The sequence below is a fragment of the Stenella coeruleoalba genome, assembly GCF_951394435.1.
Source record: "Stenella coeruleoalba genome assembly, chromosome: 4".
Classification (NCBI taxonomy): Eukaryota; Metazoa; Chordata; class Mammalia; order Artiodactyla; family Delphinidae; genus Stenella; species Stenella coeruleoalba.
The window spans coordinates 51,458,232-51,478,914 of record NC_137149.1 but is presented as its reverse complement, the minus strand read 5'-3'; the positions used below and the strand labels follow the sequence as shown (position 1 = coordinate 51,478,914).

The 20,683-nt window shown below is 37.5% G+C and overlaps 1 protein-coding gene across 1 annotated transcript in view; it reads right to left on the bottom strand.

Moving 5' to 3' along the window:
• ZCCHC4 (zinc finger CCHC-type containing 4) overlaps positions 1–20,383 on the bottom strand; it is a 47,538-nt gene extending 27,155 nt beyond the window's left edge. The window contains 5 exon segments of the mRNA XM_079920450.1: positions 1,588–1,668; positions 2,160–2,435; positions 18,479–18,561; positions 19,345–19,463; positions 20,247–20,383. Coding sequence (XP_079776576.1) covers positions 1,588–1,668; positions 2,160–2,435; positions 18,479–18,561; positions 19,345–19,463; positions 20,247–20,373 — 686 coding nt within the window. The 5' untranslated portion in view covers positions 20,374–20,383.
• Between the last annotated feature and the right edge of the window lie 300 nt (positions 20,384–20,683).

The window sequence follows — 20,683 nt, the reverse complement described above, 5'->3', positions numbered from 1 at the left end:
ATAATAATTTAACAATAATACTTTCCTAATACTTTAGGAAAGAAACATGGTAGTTAAAAAAGAAATTGATATATTCATACAATGGGATATTATACAACCATAAAAGGAAGTACAATTATATGCTATGACGTGGAGGAATTTTGAAAACATTATGCTAAAGTGAAAGAGGCCAGACATAAAGGTCACACATTGTATGATTCCATTTATATAAAACATCCAGAATAGACAAATCCATGGAGACAGAAAGCAGATTAATGGTTATTAGGGGAAGTAAGGAGTTCCTTTGTAGTGTGATTAAAAATGTTCTGGAATCATGGGTGATGGCTGCAGAACCTAGTGAATATACCAAAAACTGCTGAAATACACACTTTGAAATGGTAAATTTTAGTGAATTATAACTCAATTTAAAAAAAGAATTTGAGTTTAAGAAGAAGTCCATATTATCACTTATGGAATTCCATTTTCCCGAGGATTACTCCCATCAAGCAGGTATTTGTAAAGTGTGTGCTAGTCCTGTTAATAAGGGATGAGGGTTACAGAAAGTGTGGGTTATTTCTGAGAAACATATGTGCTTATATTAGATAACCTAAAGTTGACTTGGAAGTCTAAAGAAAAATAAATAACGAAAGCTGTACATTTTATTGTGACTTTCTACACTTTAAAAATCTGTCTGCCTGTTTTTAGGGAGAAAAAGCATATGTAATTTCATAGAGAACCTGAGTAATAATACTAGAGAGAATCCAGGAAATGCTGGAATATTGGCCAAATAGACTCTATCAGATTAAATAAAAAGAAACTCAAAGCCCGATTCCTTCAATACACTCAAGAACAAGTAAAATATACTAAGAACACGGTGTCTTACAGACTCACCATGAACTCCTGGAAATCAAACAATTACAGAAACTAGGAAGAGTACTTCAAGTTTACAGAATCAGAGAGTCTGAGGATGGACACATTTGCCATCCTGTGTTGTAAGTCAAACGTCTGTATCTTCTCAATTACCACCAGAGGGGGGACTCAAGATGTGGTCCACTGTCTCACCTGTTTGTTCCAACACATCAGGAGCCATTTAATTCTGACCCTCTCCCACAAGCTTATCTGTTTGTTTATCCTCTGCCTCGGGACTTTTCTATTTCCTAGTTAGCGCTCCCTTCACTTCAGGTCATGTCCAGTGAAAGACAGTATGCATATCATCCAGTAAAAATATTAAAATACATGTCTTATCACACTTAAAACATCATGATGAAACAAAATTCTGGAGGAAATTTGGAATTACCCTTGAAAAATAAGTATATTAGAAGAAATTTCACTCAATTGAAATGTATCTCTAAATTATAAGCCAAAGACAACTAGACATATTCACAGAGAAAATTCAGGAAGCACACTAGCAAAAGGAGAAATCTACCACCTCCCTGTCTGAAATATGGAAGATTACATGTTGAGTCTATCTGACTAAAATGATACCTTATAACCAATCACTACTTCTAAATGTTAAGTAAAGGACTGTAATAGGATTAATAAGATGAAAACATTAAAAAGAAACAGAACACAATGAAGGAGAATAAATATTATACTTTGTAAACCTACCGAAAATCAATATCCAATAAAAGGCTTTTAATGTTAGACTTCTTGTCACCTGATGCTTTCAACCTGATCAGCTCATGCAACCTAAAGCAATGAGTGAAAGCAAATTTAATAAGAAATTAGAAATGCCATAGATGACAAGCAAACAAAAAACCCATCAATGTTCTCCTGATATTTCTAATATTTCAGTGAAACACTGAGGAAAATTTGGCAAGTATAAGCAAGGTTTAAATTTCACAAATATTTTTAAAACAGTGGATGGATCTCATCTGAAACAGAAAACTCTAAAATAATAAATAACTTAAGAATCAAATCAGAAAGAATCTCCTATCATATACCAGAAATCTACAAAGATTTCTCTCAAATGGAATAAAGATTACAAACTCCTCAGAGAGGGACCATGTCGTAACCTGCACATAGTATTGGGTTGGACAAAAAGTTCATTTGGGTTTTCCATATCTTATGGAAAAACCTAAATGAACTTTTTGGCCAACCCAATAAATAACTACTTAATAAATTTTCTTACAGTTTAAATAGTGGTGATAGGAAAATGTTTAAAATACCATATAACATACCTTGGTGTCCCGACACACAGTACTCTTCTGAACCCAAGGGTAGAGAGTAGGTCTACCAAAAACAGACAGCTCCTATCAGCAAACAAATACTGGGCATTTGTCTTCTTGTTTTCCAATGGATAAAGGAGTTGACTGGGCCTTTTTAACTGGGTGATAGAAATATCACCCACTATCTGATGCTTGCGATGCTTTTCCTCATCATCTGGCAACAGCAACTGCTGACATCTTTGACAAAACTTCCTCTGAGACAAGGGCAACTCAATAAACTTCAAGTACCTTCAAGACACAACAAAACACAAAGGAATACATTTTAAGTTTGTTGCTTTAAAGACAATTGATTTTCGCCAGGTTTAACATGCAAAAAGTATTATTACTTCCTAAAGAGTACTGCATGAAGAAGCAAAGGTACGAAACAATCTGTGGAATGTTGGCTAGGATTTATGTCTGGCTGCATACCTACAAAGTGGAAAAGAATCAGCGATTTCTTAAAAATTGAGATGCTCCAATTTAGTCACTGGCTGAAGATCAATATCCATTTAAAATGTGAATATAAGATATTATTCAAACAACTTAGTAGTAATGGAGACTACTATCACCTTTAAATTTATTGACAAATCCATGTGTTCTAACTTGGAGGTGTTAAACAGTCTGGCTCAGTAAGACAGTCATTTTCAAACGAGAAATTAAGATCATTCTTCAATTTCTTATGGCATACATAGCAAGAAAAATTACCTCCTAAAAGAAAAAATGTTCCCACAAAGTTCCTCTATTCTTAGCAGTACTGATGGAGGCAGTTCTGAGAAGCTCACTCCAAAGCAGCAAAACAATAATCAAAGCCTTAAGAAATACGATACCAGATAGCCTATTTGATCCCTTTCAAGTCATCTTTATATCTGATTTCAAAGCCACTACTTTGGGTTTTTTGCCCCTCTCTTTCCATTTTATTACTGATGATTAAAGAGAGAAGACAATCACAGTATGTTTTTAAAACTGCTGATTTTGTATATGCAATCCAGCTAAGAATTCACAGTAAGATGGACTTCCCTGGTGGCGCAGTGGTTAAGAATCCGCCTGCCAATGCAGGGGACATGGCTTCGAGCCCTGGTCCAGGAAGATCCCACATGCTGTGGAGCAACCAAGTCCATGCACCACAACTACTGAGCCTGTGCTCTAGAGCTCGCGAGCCACAACTACTGAGCCCGCGTGCCACGACTACTGAAGCCCATGTGCCTAGAGCCCCTGCTTCGCAACAAGAGAAGCCACTGCCATGAGAAGCCCGTGCGCCACAACAAAGAGTAGCCCCCGCTCACCACAACTAGAGAAAGCCCGCTCACAACAATGAAGACCCAAAGCAGCCAAAAATAAATAAATAAATTTTAAAAAATTTTAAAAAAGAAAGCAGAATAAGAAAACAAAAGAAAAATAAGTAAGATTATCCTGGCTCATAGAGGGTCAGAAATGTCTAGATCTAAGCATGTCAAATAGTGCACTAAAGGATTCTTAGAGTTTGAGAACAGTCATATGATTTCAGTTGAACTAAACTCTGAACTGCACTGTAAAAACTGTGAACTTAACACAGAATCAAGGTGGATATTAAAACTTTCTGTATATAAGCACAGTTTCACTTCAAAGCACCCAAGGCAGTGAGAAATAGGTATTCTGAATGGCGATAGCAAGAAATAAGCTCATCATGCTGGTAATTTGTTTCTATTTCTATGATAACTGTTCTTTTGACAGCTTTATCTATGACTGCAAAGAAAAAGGAGCATGATATTAGAAGAAACTTTAATAGTAATTCAAAGTAAGAGTGTCAGTAGAGAAAAGGGCCCCTAAGACATGAGATGCAAGTGGAAGGAACCAGCACCCTCCTTGGCAACAGACACACTGAATTTACTCCTATTACCGTTCATTAGTAACTGTTCATTGTTGAAGACTTCCACATTCAGCCACGAAAAAGCAAGAGAGACCAGATTTACCATCCTGGCCCTCAAAAAATTGATAAAATATATGAAACCACAGTTTTAAGATACTGGACAAAAGAAAAAAGTAGGAAAAAAAAAGATATCGGACAACTGGCAGCCCAAACAGTGAACGCCGAGAGAAGGGAAGAGGTGAGTGAGCAGTACAGCTGCTCAGCTTCCTGCCTGTGGAGAGCTGGCTGCACAGGATGGAGGCCCCAAACACAGCACAACAAGTTGATGAGGTAGAGTTGAGAAATCGTGGAGGCCAAGGCAGCTGGATCCACAAGGCAGGGCACTGGATGGTACGCATGGAGTACACGGAAGGCAGACAGCAGACACTGAGCTAGTGCTCCAAGGCTTGCTGAGATTCCCCTCCAGTCTATGCTGAGCACTGACTAGCAGGTGCGTGAAAAGACTACCTACCAAGAGAGAGAGGACTGCTGGAAATGAGCAGGTAGAACAATCACCCAGGGCCCAGAGTGAGAAACCTCTGAATCCACAAGGATGAGGTAGGGCGCTCAGGACATACAGCCTCAGGAGTGGGAAGAAATCAGCCCTACCCCAAGGCTGCTCTGGTCCTCCAAAAGGCTTAAAGATAAACCTTCAAAAGCAAGAGACTATAAAGGATCAGACAGTAAATATTTTGAGCTTGGCAGACGATCCATTCTCTCTGTCACGACTATTCTATCGCTGCAGCACAAAAGCAACCACAAGCCCGAACAGAAATGAACAGGCATGGCCAGATTTGGCCTGCAGACTGTCGTTGGCCAAATCCTGCTCAAGAGTATCAAACATTAGCCAAGTAACTTAACTGTATCTTAGAACAAAGCTCAAAAATAGGTAAAGGAATAAAAAATATCCAGTATACAAAAAGGTAAAAATCACACTGCTAGCACTGAATCAAATATAACCAGGTATGCAAAGAAACAAGAAAACATGACCCATGATTAGAGGGAAAAAAAACCCAAAAAACCAATCAATTCAAACCAACTCAGAAATGACAGAGATAATATAATCAGTAGGCAAAAACATTCAAGCCATTTTATTATAACTATATTCCATATGTTCAAGAAGGTAGAGGAAAGCATGAGCCTAAGGAAAGCCATGGAAAATATAAAAGGACCCAAATCAAACCTATAAAGATTTTTTAATTGTCTGAAATGATGTGACTAACAGCAGTTCAGACACTACAGAAAAAAACATTGGTGTACTCGAAGGCACAGCCTTAGAAACTATCCAAAATGAAACACCAAAGGGCCTAGATACATGAAAATGGACCCCTGAAAGGGGGAGGGGGAAGAAAAATTTTTGAAAAAATAATGGTTAAAATTTTCTAAAATTACATTCAAAGATCAAAGAAGCTCAGTGAATCCCATGTACAAGAAATGAAGAAAACTATAAGATACATCATAATAAAATTATTTGAAGATCAGTTGATAAAGAGAAAAATCTTAAAAGAAACCAGAGGGGAAAAAAACACGGAAGAACAAAGATAAGAATGATACCAGATTTCTCACTGGAAATTAGAAAACAGTGGAACAATACCAATTCTGTACAAATTCTTCCAAAAACCAGAAAGGAGGGTATAATTCCCACTTCATTTCATTAGGCCAACATTACTCCAATACCAATACCAGAAAAAAATTATAAGAAAACTAGACACCAATATACTTCATGAACACAAACTCAAAATTATTAACAAACCTTTAGTCAATCAAAAAACACATATATAAAGACAGTAAGTAATACATCATGACCAAGTGTAGTTGACCCCAGATATGCAAGGTTGCTTTAATGTTTGAATTCAATCAGTGCAATGCACCATGTTAAAAATCAAAAAAAAGAAAAAATGATCTCTTTAGATGCAGAAAAAAGCCCTTGACAAAAATCAAACATCCATTTGTGATAAAGAATCTCAGAAAACTAGGAATAGAAGGGGACTTCCATAACCTAATAAAGGGCATCTAAGAAAAACTTACAGCTAACACCACTGATGAAAGACTGAATGCATTCTTCCTGAGACTGGAACAAAGCAAGGATGTCTACGCTTACCATTTCTACTCAGCACTGACCAGGGATTCTAGCCACTTTGATAAGACAAGAAATAAAAGGCACAGATTAGAAAGGAAACATTAAAACTTCTTTACTCACAGACATGACCATGTATATAGAAAGTCCTAAGAAAATCTTCAAAAAAGCTGTTAAATAAGTAAGCTTATCAAGTATAAAAGATAATATACAAAATCAACTCTATTGTTAGACTAGCAATAATCAGAAACTGAAATCTGAAATATAACAATTTAAAATAGCATTAAAAATATAAAATATTTAGGAATAAATCTGACAAGAGACATATAACCCCAGTACACTGAAAATTACAAAATGTCATAGAGAAAAATTAAAGATGACTTAGTAACTGGAGAGATATACCATGGCTATGGATTATAGAACTCAGTATTATTAAGATGTCAATTCTTTCCAATTTTATCTATAAATTCAACACAATTTCAATTAAAATCTCAGCAGGACTTTTTGCAGATACTGAAAAACTGGTTTTAAAAAGTTCAAAAGCCTGACCCTATTTCATATCATATTTAAAAACTAAGCAAGGACTTCCCTCCCGGTCCAGTGGTTAAGACTCCATGCTTCCAATGCAGGGGGCATGGGTTCAATCCCTGGTCAGGAAACTCAGATTCCACATGCCATGCAGCACAGCCAAAAAAGAAAAAAAGGAAAAGAAAAACTAAGCCAAAATGGATCATAGACCTAAATCTAAGAGCTAAAACTATAAAACTTCTAGAAGAAAACATAGGAGAAAATAATAATGATTGGATTTGGCAAAGATTTCTTAAATAGGACTTAAAAAGCACAAAGTATTTAAAAAAACCCAATAAATTGGAAATCAAAATTTTAAACTTTTCTTCAAAAGACACCCTTATCGTAAGCAACAAAAAAAATAAATTGGACTTAATCAAAATTAAAAACTTTTGTTTTGCAAGGGATACCACCAAGAAAGTGGAAAGACAACCCAAGAACGAGAAAATGTTTGCAAATCGTGTATCTGGTAAAGGAACTGCATCCACAATACATAAGAATACTTACAACTCAACAATAAAAAGAATTAGACCAACTAAAAAATGGCAAAGGAAGTGAACAGACATTTCTCCAAAGAAGATATACAAATAGCCAATAAGCACATGGAAAGATGCTCAACATCATTAGCAATCAAAGGAAATGCAAATCAAAACCACAATGTGATACTACATCACACTTAATATGATGACTATAATTTAAAAAATAATAATAAGTGTTGTGTAGAATGGGGAGAAACTGGAACCTCATAAATTGCTAGTGGGGATGTAAAATGATGCCGCTACTTCGGAAAACAGTTTGGTAAGGTTAAACACATTTATCATATGATCCAGCCATTCTACTCCTAGGTATTTACCTAAGAGAAATAAAAACATGAGTCCATACAAACCCTTACACACAAATGTTTGTAGCAGCTTTATTTGTAATAGGCAATAACTGGAGGCAACCTGAATGTCTACAAACAGGTGAAAATATATCCATACAACACAGTATTATTCAGGAATAAAAACGAATAAACTAATGATACAAACACTTAAACATGGATGAACATCAAAAATATTTATGCTAAGTAAAAGAAGATAGACACACATCCCCTCAAAAACTACTATATACTGTATAATTCCTTTATATAAAATTCTAGAAAATGCAAACTAATCTATAGTGACACAAAGCAGATCAGTGGTTATCTGCGGCCTTTGGGGATGGAGGAATATAGGACAATGGTAGAGGAGGAAACTTTGGGGGGTACTGGATATGTTCATATTCTTAATTGTGGTGACGGTTTCATGAGTAGATGGTTTCATGTCAAAACTTATCAAACTGTAATTTTAGATACATGCAACTTATTGTACACAAATTATTGTACTTCAGTAAAGCTGAAAAACTTGGGGAAAAAATGTTAATTTCCCCCTAACAACCCACATTCCTCCACGGTGCCCATACACCCCTGTTTGCCCAGAACAGTCCCAGTTTACATCTGCTGTCCTGGAGTTCCATCTAGTTAGTGCCCCCTTTTACTCTCAGAAAGTATTCTGGTTTGGATTAAAATTATATGGGCACCCTACCTATAACTTCCATCATATTGTAAAAATTAAATCAAATTCAAAAAGTGCTATACCAAAAAGAATAATTTCAATTAACTAAAAAATAACTAAAATTTTAAAATACATGTTTTCATAGTGATGTTAAAAATAAAAGAACAATGACCCTGATAAGTCAACTCTGTAAGTTGCTGGGGTACCGAATCATTATTCTGAAAACAGGCTGAAAACAAACAATAAGAGGGGAAGAATTAAACATTTATCTTGACTTCCCAGATGAACTGTAAACACAGTTAAGTCAACAGCTGATGAAACAAAGTTCTTCTTTAAAGAATCGCAGCTAATAAATGCATGAGCGATGACAGGAATTTGTAAACCCTTATAACTCTAGGCAATGATCGTCAATTACTGCTGAAATCATTAGAAGAAACAGTGACATAGAACTTTATAATGGATGGTATAGGCTGGCCTATACCTATATGATCTGAACACACAACCAGTCTTATAACACACTAAGTGAACAGCCAGACATTATCTGCCTTTTGATGTGATATAAAAGGAAACAGACCACACAACTTACAGAAGAGGTTGCTCCTAAAACTGAACTCGATTCTGGGGACGCCGCTACTTTCCAAGAAATACAGGGGATAGAATAAATGTTAGCTGACACTATAGGATGCAATCAACCAAATTCAGAATATGGAAATTTCTATCAGACAAATGACTCTGTTTCTTCAATGAATAAAAGATTAAAGATATCAACCAATTGCCATGTGTAAAGTCTCTATGGATCCTGATTTGAACAGACCAATTATAAACTGGCATTTATGAGGTAACCAGAGAAATGCTGAACGCTAACTGCATGCTACGTAATATTAAAAAATTGTTTATGTTTTAGGTATTTTAATAGTATCGTGATCATTTTTTTTTTAAAGGCCTTATCTCTTAAGATACATAGAGAAGTGTTTCCAGGTAGAACTATATAATATCCAGATTGTAGGTCGGGGTAGAGGGTACAGGGGAAACAAAATTAGCCTCGTACTGATGACTGAGGAAGCTGGGTGTGGGTGCAGGAGGTTCTTAGTATACTGTTCTCTCTGCTCTTGCGTATGCTTGAAATTTTCCTAAATAAAAGATATTAAGAAGTGCTTTAAAGGAAAGGGAAGAGTTAAACTCAAAGAAAACAAAGACAATTCCAGAAGATCACTAAGCAAGAACTGGGTTGTACTCTGTCCTAAAATCATGTGAGACTTGGTTTTTCATTCTTTGGCAATAGGGACATAATCTGGGAAATTTCTCAGAACTCAAGAACATGAGTTTCCAGTTTGAAAGGATTTACCTAACACCAAGCAAAATAAAATAAAACAGACTTAACATCAGATAGATCATCATGACATGTGACATCCCTAGGAATAAAAAGATTCTAAAAAACTGACAGAGGGATTAAACAAGTCACAGGTCACACATAAGAGATCAAGAATGAACTTGTTGAACTTCAACCTCTCAACAGCTATAATGAAGACAGAAGAAAATGGAGCACTGCCTTCCAAACCCTGAAGGAAAGATATTCCCAACCTAGAATTCTATCATCTGTATAGGTTATAAATCAAGTATCCGCATAAAGGTATTTTCAGAAATGCAAGATCTCAAAATATTTACTTCCTTTTAAGCATTCAGGAAAAAGATCAAGTCAACTGCTGGGTGGTCAAAATCAAACCGGCCCCAGACATCTACAGTACCTACTTAACTCTAGAACAGTGCTCCGCAAAGAGGGCCATGCACTGGAGCTGGCCGCCAAATGTTTCCAGTTCCTGATGAGACAAAGACAGACATCCAGAGTACATGTTTAGAAACTTTTATACCAATTAGACAGAGTACTTTTAGGTCTGTTCAATCTAATAACAAAAAATGTGGGCTTGTATTTTGTATGTCTTCTCTTTTTTTCCATTTTATTTTCTAGTTATTTATTTCTATTATATTTACAGAAGTATCTGATCCCAGTGGACTAGAAATAAAAACAAAAACATAAAACAAGCAAACAAGCAAAAGACTGACCCTTTAACACAGATCATTTAAGAAGTACTGCTCTGGAGGACATGAAGCAATCCTGCAAAGTCCCCAAGTAAAACATACACCCAAACAATTTTATACTTAAGTACCATGCCATTCAAGAATAAAGGAGTTACACAGACATAAAAAATAAACTTATGGTTACCACAAGGGAAAGGTGGGTGGGGAGAGATAAATTAGGAGTTTGGGATTAGCAGATACACACTACTGTATATAAAACAGAAACAACAAAGTCCTACTGTATAGCACAGGAAACTATATTCAACATCTTATAATAAACTATAATGGAGAAGAATCTGAAAAAGAATATATAACTGAACATATATATATATATATATATATATATATACACACACACATATATATAGAGAGAGAGAGAAAAAGAGAAAAAGAGAGAGAGAGAGAAAGAGAAAACCGAATCACTTTGCTATACACCAGAAACTAACACAACATTGTAAATTAAACAATACTTCAATTAAAAAATATATATGTAAAAGAAAAAATAAAGAGATCAAATTTCTAATTTTCAAAAAAAAAAGAATAAAGGAATTAAATATTTCTGGACTTGGAAGAACTCAGGTTATATAGTTATATTACCTGGATCCTTCATGAAGAACCTGCTGGACAGCTGGATGCCAAGGAGAAAGGGCAACCATTACAGATGGGAACATTTCTGAAAGCTCTAGGACAAATTTCTCCAAGAAGATGAAACCAATAGATTATGCTACACTTGAATGTTCTGAAAGGATTCAGACAACAGGCAGAGAGTTTGCAGTTGAATCATTTCTGAAGCACATAAATAATTAAGCAAATAGTCACTATAACAACAAATAAATTCAAAATTGTTATTAACTAGGAGGAAAATAAAAAGCTGTGTAGGAAAGAAGTTATTATGATTTATATATTTTTATATAAATGGAATCATACAATAGCCACACAGATATTTTGATTTAAATTTTTTTGATTAATAAAAGCCTTTCTAAAAAAATTAAAACTGCTAGAGGATGAATTTCAGCCAAATAGGAGATGAGTGAAGAAACTACAGCAAAGGGGCTATCAGTCAGCACTAAATCTATTTGACCACAGACTAAAAACAGAAAAAATATGGGTATTACAGTTAGAGTACAAAATGTAAATAATATAAAACCAAATAAAACTGGTATGGGAAGAGAAAGGGAAAGGGAAATCAAAAAGTGTATTGATTTTCTTATATTTTAGAGCCATCGGCCAAAAGATATAAAACTGAAAAACCAAGTAAAAGAGCTATAAGCAATATTCAAAGGCATAAAGGTTAACCCTAAAAGGAAATAACCAACTAAAATCAGATAGTAATTGAGCCCGAGTGCCACAACTACTGAAGCCCACGAGTCTAGAGCCTGTGCTCTGCAACAAGAGAAGCCACCCAATGAGACGCCTGCGAACCGCAAGGAAGAGTAGCCCCCGCTCGCTGCAACTAGAGAAAAGCCTGCGCGTAGCAACAAAGACCCAAGGCAGCCAAAAATAAAAATAAATAAATAAATTTTAAAAATAATTATTAATTAAAAAAACAGATAGTAATTATAGAGAAGGAAAGAGAGAGGAAGAAGAAACATATTAAGTAATCATTTCTCATTTTTAGATGGAGGAAGGCAATCTAAAAAAAAAAAAGAAATATGGTTTAAAAAGTTACAAAGGCAACCATTAGAACAAAAATACAGAAGAAACACACATTAAAACAAGAAAAACAGGGCTTCCCTGGTGGCACAGTGGTTAAGAATCCGCCTGCCAATGCAGGGGACACAGGTTCGAGCCCTGGCCGGGAAGATCCCACATGCCGCAGAGCAGCTAAGCCTGTGCACCACAACTACTGAACCTGTGCTCTGAAGCCCGCAAGCCACAACGACTGACCCCGCGTGCCACAATTACTGAAGCCTGTGCGCCTAGAGCCCGTGCTCCGCAACAAGAGAAACCACTGCAACGAGAAGCCCGCGCACCGCAACAGAGTAGCTCCCACTCGCCGCAACTAGAGAAAGCCCGCGCACAGCAACGAAGACCCAGCGCAGCCAAAAATAAATAAAAATTAAAAATTAAAAAATTAAAGAAAAACAGGGCTTCCCTGGTGGCGCAGTGGTTGAGAGTCCGCCTGCCGATGCAGGGGACACGGGTTCGTGCCCCGGTCCGGGAAGATCCCACATGCCGCGGAGCGGCTGGGCCCGTGAGCCATGGCCGCTGAGCCTGCGCATCTGGAACCTGTGGCCCGCAATGGGAGAGGCCCCAACAGTGAAAGGCCCGTGTACCGCAAAAAAAGAAAAGAAAAGAAAAGAAAAGAAAACCAAACACAGACCACAGAGTGAAAGAGCATAAAAAGAAGCAATAAAAACAGGAAGTATAAAAATAATAAAACTAAGACCAAGCATATCTGTCATATCCGCTATAAAAACGGGCTAAACCCACCCATTAAAAGAAAGCCTGGGGGCTTTCCTGGTGGCACAGTGGTTAGGAATCCACCTGCCAATGCAGGGGACACAGATTTGAGCCCTGGTCCGGGAAGACCCCACATGCCGCGGAGCAACTAAGCCCATGAGCCACAACTACTGAGCCTGCACTCTAGAGCCCGCGAGCCACAACTACTGAGCCCGCGTGCCACAACTACTGAAGCCCACACACCTAGAGCCCGCGCTCCACAATGAGAGAAGCCACCGCAATGAGAAGCCCACTTACCTCAACGAGGTAGCAGCAGTAGCCCCTGCTCACCGCAATTAGAGAAAAGCCCACGCGCAGCAACAAAGACCCAACGCAGCCAAAAATAAAACAAATAAATAAATTAATTTAAAAAAAAAAGAAAGCCTGTCAGATTGGATCACAAAGCAAAATCCAATCACTTCTAAGATGCAAACATTTTCACATTTTAGCATCTAGGATATTGAGACATGATTTATAACTGCCATCAGCCAGACTGTAGGTGGAGTGTCACTGCTATTATCCTATGACTCAGTCCCAAAACAGAAAGTTATTGTACATGCACTCAGGGACCAAAACAGAGAAATGGAGCAGAAGCACACTTTTGATATTAGAGAAGTAAATAGTTGTCATTGAATGAATGATGAAAACAATCAAGGGCTTTATAGGAAAAAGGAGAAAGGAAGCTCCCCAAATAGATAACGCTGTGCCAGCTTCTGCTACTCAAATATGGTCAAAAGGACTGCCTATCACACACCAAGTGAAGCTAACTGAAGGCAGCAGAAGCTGCAAAATCACCAGGAAGAGATGAAAGTTCAAAGCGAGGGGCTAGTGTGGCAATTCACTCACTACATGGGACTATCTTAAGGCACTAAGTTTAATTATTTTTAAATGAAGGATAAAAAGAACAATGTTAAATGAACCTCCATTGATGTATTTTGTGCCTGGTCAAAACTGTCCTTCAGAAAGCTTCCATTGCTAGTTTATTAACCTTCTCTTGACAAAAGATCAACTGAGATCTTGCACATATTTCTATTCAAAATTATGTCATTATCATTCAACTGTATGGCTTTAAACGTAACATTCAGACACAAGGGGTTTTTCTTAAGTTTGGTAGGAAGAACTTGAGACTCTCAGGAACTAAGGATTACTCAGTGCTCCTTCCTCATTTGTACTTACTACACATACCCGGGGGGAGAAGAAATTCATTCTGCTGCATGGCTCAGCATGACTCACAAATTGCAGGCTAGCATTTTGAAATGTCATTTTTATTGATCTCCATTTGATGTTCCATTTGACTTTCCGGGAGTAGACAAATTATGTTTATGGCATTTCCCTAATAGCAGACCTTGAAAATCTGAGTTTAAATGAGCTCTGAAAAAAACATAACCGAATGAAATATCAACTAAACAAAACTATCGGGATGCACATAAATTAATGCTGATTTTAGCATTAAAATATATCCTCCCTAAGACTTCAGCAGTCACGATAAAGATGTCAACATACTACATAATAGAATAGCACATTTCAGGGCATGACAGGCAGCTAAAACCTATAAGGAAAGTCAAGTCTCAGACACAAAATGTAAATCTGTCAACTGAACACATATGAAATATAAAGCATGGTTGAAATTAGAAAAATGAATATCAAATCCTATTCTGTAGAACCTAGAAGTCTGTGCAGCACTGCCAGTTCCATAATAAAAATCAAGTAAGAAAGGTCAATTTATCTCAATAGCTACCATTATTCCTTTCTAATAATTTCAAAACTAAATCAGTCAATGAAAAGCTATTGCTATGTCACAGTAACAGATAAAAAGTTTGCTTTATAGAATAGGTATAATGTTTTAATGCATTTTAACACTTTCAAATATAGTTGTTATTTAATAAGATAACATAAATGAGTTGTATAAAGTTAAATTAGAAAATAATTATAATCTCAAGTAACAGTACGTCATCCTTACATCCATTTACACACAAGAATAATCTGCCAGTCTCAAGCTGAAGACACACTAAGAGAGTAATTAATAACACAGAAGAGGTAATTTAGTAAGCCTTTGGTTTTAAAAAGGCAAAATTTTTAATTTTGAGAAATGACTGATTTCAAACTTTTCACTCTTGTTGAAAGCATGTAAGAAAGCATAAGAGCATCAATTATAAAGTGATCCAGTGAAATCAGTGATATTACATTTCAAAAGCAAAAACTTTTACCTATCCTCCAAAACCTGTTCGAATACTATATCCTTAAACTGAATTGATCAGCTAAGGCATGAGTTAGCTGTAAAGCTTCTGACCTTCCAGAGTACTCAATCTTTTCTATGAATACTGTCAACACAAAACATTCTTCTTTTGCACTGTATTATGTTTAAATATATCTCAACTCCATTACTAGCATTTTAAGTTCTTTCTGAACCCTCAACAAAGAATGAATAAATGACTGGATGGATGGAATGGATGGAGGCTTGGACAACAAAATCTGAGGTTTTGGGTCACAGATGATTTAGGATGTTGAAAATGACTTTATTAAGACATGCTCTCAAGAATCAGCACTAAATAACAGATGAAATTATGGCCCCCAAGAAATAACCTTTTGAAAATTCTTTAATATTCCATAGTCTAGCCAGTGTCTTTAAATTCTAACTAACATGAAATGTGAATTTCAAAAATTCTTCAGTATCAAAAACCACACTCTGGTAGTACAAAGTCTTGCACAGTGGTTTAGCTCCAGACTAAAATCTTATTACGCAAGGAAAGAAGATCATCTAAATTTTCTTATAGAGTGTAACTGCATCACCAATATCCTTATGTAATAATATGAAGTACATGCTTATCAGCTAAAAGTGATACGGCAGAGTACAAAACTATGTCCACATTATGACCACAATCTTGTACAACAAACCTTTGCATAGGAAAAAAGGCCAGAAGGAAGACTACAAAATGACCAAGGTGATGGGTTCAAAGGGAGAAACCAATAGTGATATTTTTCTACTTTCTGCATCTTCGATATTCTATCTCATTATAATAATCTCATAATAATATATCTCTATATAACTCTTTGTTTTATATCCTTATATCTCCTTAAATTAAATCACTACACATAATATATTAACTACTATCTGCTTATATGCTTAAAAATACTGTTTTAGAATCTGGGAGACATACGTTTGAGTCACTGCTCATTCATTCTAATAGTATGAAGTTGATGAAGTTACTTAACTTCTCCAAGTACTCAATTTTCTCATCTAAGTAAACCACCTTGGCAGGATTCAAACAATATATCACGGAAAACACCTCGCATAGTGCCTAGCTCAGTGGTGCTCAGTTTACATTAATTCCTTTTTCAACATTTTTTGTTGTTGATTTAATTCCCATAAATTAAGTAGACTTAATCACTGATTAAGTACTGCAGTTAAGGGGCAATCAAGTTATCTCAAGAAAAGCCTCCCCTATCAAAGGACTTTAAGAGCTACTAAGAAGCTCAAAAAGACATTTTTAACAGATCCCAATATTCCTTTACACTTAGCCTAGATATGACCTCAGAATCCTTCTAAACACAGCAGCCCAGGTAACCAGCAGGAGTTATCATGAGAGTGAAAACCTATTTGTCATCAGCAACCCAGACAGAGGCTTCTTAAGAAGTCTCTCCCAGCACACAAAACACAACGCCTATAACAAAGGAGAGGGATGAATTCTTTTCACAAGTTTGCCAAAAAATTAAATCTATGACTCAATTCCAGTTCACCCAATAAAACATTTTAAAAATGCAGATTTTTAGGGACTTCCCTGGCAATCCAGTGGTTAAGACTTCGCCTTCCAATGCAGGGGTGCAGGTTCAATCCCTGGTCAGGGAGCTAAGATCCCACATGCCTCACAGACAAAAAACCAAAACATAAAACAGAAGCAATACTGTAACAAATTCAATAAAGACTTTAAAAATGGTCCATATCTAGGCTTCCCTGGTGGCACAGTGGTTGAGAGTCTGCCTGCCGATGCAGGGGACACGAGTTCGGGCCCCGGTCCGGGAAGATCCCACATGCCGCGGAGCAGCTAGGCCCGTGAGCCATGGCCGCTAAGCCTGCGCGTCCGGAGCCTGTGCTCTGCAACGCAAGAGGCCACAACAGTGAGAGGCCCGTGTACCGCAAAAAAAATAAAATAAATAAATAATTTAAAAAAATGAAGATATTTAAAAACAGATGTTGACAGCTTTTAAAAGTTTTTTTTGTTTGCTTGGTTTAGTATTTCAAAAAGGAAGATTACAGTAAATCTTCATGAGATTGGATTTGGCAATGGATTCTCAGCTATGATACCAAAAGCACAAGCAACAACAACAAAAAAATTGAAAGCTGGACTTCATCAAAGTTAAAAACTCTTGTGTATCAAAGGACATCATTGAGAAGTGAAAAGACAATCTACAGAATAAGAGAAAATATTTTCAAATCATCTGATAAGAGTGTAATATCTAGAACATATAAAGAACTCCTGCAGCTCAACTACAAAAAGACAAATGACCTTATTAAAAATGGACAAAGGACTTGAATAGACATTTTTCCAAGAAGATATACAAATGGCCAAAAAGCATATGAAAAGATGGTCAACATCATTAATAATGAGGGAAATGAAAATCAAAACTACAATGACATACCACTTCACAACTGCTAGGATGGCTATAATCAAAAAAACAGAAGATAATATGTGTTGGCAAGGACATAGAAAAATTGGAACCCTCATACATTGCTGATGGGGATGTTAAATGGTGCAGCCACTGAAGAAAATAGGTTGGCAGTTCCTCAAAAAACGAAGCATAGTATTATCATATTATCCAGTAATTCCACTCCTAGGTATATATGCAAAAGAAATGAAAACAGGGGCTCAAACAGATATCTATACACCAACATGTGTTGAGTATTATTCACAATAGCCAAAAGGTGGAAACATCTGAGTGTCCACTGATGGATGAATGGATAAACAAGATGTGGTACAGGGACTTCCCTGGTGGCACAGTAGTTAAGAAACTGCCTGCCAATGCAGGGGACAGAGGTTCGAGCCCTGGTCCTGGAAGATACCACATGCCACAGAGCAACTAAGCCCATGTGCCACAACTACTGAGCCTGCGCTCTAGAGCCCGCAAGCCACAACTACTGAGCCCCCACGCCTAGAGCCTGTGCACCGCAACTAGAGAAAGCCCGCACGCAGCAACGAAGACCCAATGCAGCCAAAAAATAAACGAATAAATAAATAAATTTATAAAAATAAAAAGATGTGGTACATGGATACAAAGGAATATCATTCAGCCATAAAAAGTATGAAGTTCTGATACATGCTACAACATGGATGAGCCTTGAAAACACAACGCTAAGTGAAATAAGCCAGACACAAAAGGACAAATATTGATGATTCCGCTTATCTGAGGTACCAGAATGGTCAAATCATAGAGACAAAAAGTAGATTAGAGGTTACCAGGGATGGGAGAAAGGTGGAATGGGGAGTTATTGCTTACTGGTGACAGAATTTGTTTGGGGTGATGAAAAAGTTTGGAAACAGACAGTGGTGATAGCTGCACAACACTGTTAATGTAATTAATGTCACTGAATTGGCAAATGTTATCTTATATATATATTTTACCACGATAAAAAGAAATTAATTACTGAAAGTAAACTTAAAGGCACTGAGGGAAAAAAACAATAGGATAATAAATGAAAATGACACAGCATCAGTACCTTTCCACACACTGCGAACGGGATAAAGGAGGCTGACATTTTCGGTTAAGAGCTTCTCGGGCAGCCAGTCTGGCTCCTGACAACTGAAACAGAGTACAAAATAAACTTAATAAACCATCAAACTTGCTACTATCCTAGAAAAACTGGTATCGCATTCTGCCATTCAAGAGGCCAGAAATTCGAGCAACTCTAAGCTCTAAACAAGCATTCATTCCACGGGAAAACAAAACACATTAACCTGGGAAAATTCTAGAGCAGTTTGAAACAATAACCAACATATTAAAGCACTGAGGGATTAATTCACACATAGTGATTTTAACGAGTCTACAAGAGTGGCATACAGACTGTTTTCCAACAAACCTAACAAAGCTGAAAGATTTCTAGTCAAAACTTTCAGGGCTTCCCTGGTGGCGCAGCGGTTGAGAGTCCGCCTGAAAAAAAACTTTCAGAAACTTTAACTGGAGCTGAGTCCAAGAGAATTCCAAGCTCATAACTGTATCTCTAAGTGCCTTCATCAGTCATCCAGTAGCGGAATAAGGGATGGTCAATGCAAATGCTTCCCAAAAAGTGTTTTTCTAAAGCACTTCCTGGAATGGTAATGACCTGCACTCTTTAGGGAGAACTCTATATTGGCAAAACCAATACTAACACCCCAGAAAGCCTTAAAGGGAACTCAGACTTTGAGACAGTAGTTTAAGACATCAGTAATCAGAGTAAGTTCAGAGTAAATATAAACTCCAGTCTCTCAAACCAAAAAACATGGTATCTTCATCTCAAGAGATTTATCTCATACATTCTCAATGAAATGTCACAGACATCAACAATTAAAAAAAATACATATATATATATCCAAAAAGTTGATATACCTTTTCATCTTCCCATTGAAAAAAATTACAATCTTTTCTATCTCTACAAGCTGAGCAGGCATAAAACCTCCGTGTTTCTTCTTTCCCTTGGTTCACCTTTACAAACAGAAGAGTGGGTCCTAGTTCCAGAATAGGAAAATATAAGTCAAACAGTCATCTACCTCAAGTTCCTAGTTTTCATCGCCTTTAAATAAAATTTGTTTCAGTTTTACGCACAATTTGTCACAATTAAATGCACTACTCTGTTTAATAATTTTTTTTCCCCCAAAGTCACAACATTCAGGCAAAGACTACTCAAGAAATAAATTTTGAAAACTGGTCTCTCCAGAAGGAAAATGCTATTGTCAGTACAGTTGCAGTCCACATGGTGAACGGCCTGGGTCCTGACACAACAACAAAGACGGAGTGCAAACAACTGAGCACTCTGCCACCGCCGCTCAGTTATCCTTTCAGTGAAAATCTGAGCTTTTAGAGTTGGACGCACTCTCTCTCCGCAAGAAAAACTGGGTCTAGTTAAGCAAGAATTCATTCTATCGTGCTCCCTAACGGTTTTTTAATTTTAATGGAAAAGACAGTAAAACAACAAATGAAATCTTCAAGTACTTGGCAAGGGGAATTACTCAATAACACATATCCTTTTTGCCTAGCCTCTGCCTCATCCCTTCAAAAAACATGTAACAGCCGTAAAGCCAAAACCACAACAGTGGGGACTTTCTATGACGGTTTCTTAAGCAAGTGGAAAACCACAACTTCCCGAGGAAGGAGCGTTTTCTAGATATCACACTCGGTGGGAGAGAGAGAAGGGGATCTGAATCCGAGAGCCCTAAAAGCCCACGGCACGTTCAGGCTCACCCACGCCCCTTGGCTCCCGACAGCCAGGCTCAGCCCAGACGCGGACCCACCGTGAGGGCACAGCGGGGCGGGCGGGGCGGGATCGGAGGAAACCACCACCGCGACTCCCGAGTTCCCCTGGCGACCCGAGCTCCCCTCTGCCTCTACGGTTCCAAGCCGCTCCCTGGAGGCCGCCATCTTCCCGCCGCCGTCCCGAAAGCCTCAGTCCGAACCAAAGAGGCTGAGAAAGAGCGCCGCCATGACCCGCCGTGACTCAGAGCGCCCCCGCTCGCCTAGGAGGAGCTTCGGCCACTGGGGCAGAGGTCACGCCCCGAAACCCAACTTCTGCTGGAACGTCTGAGAAAGAAGCCGTAAGATCCATGTTGTCATCTCAGTGATTTCTCATGTATCTGAGGGGTTCAGCTCTCTAATCTTACCTGCGCTAAGTCATGTGTCTAGTGACCGGCTGATCTAGGTTCATCTTGGCAAGAGTAACTCAGCTCTGCTC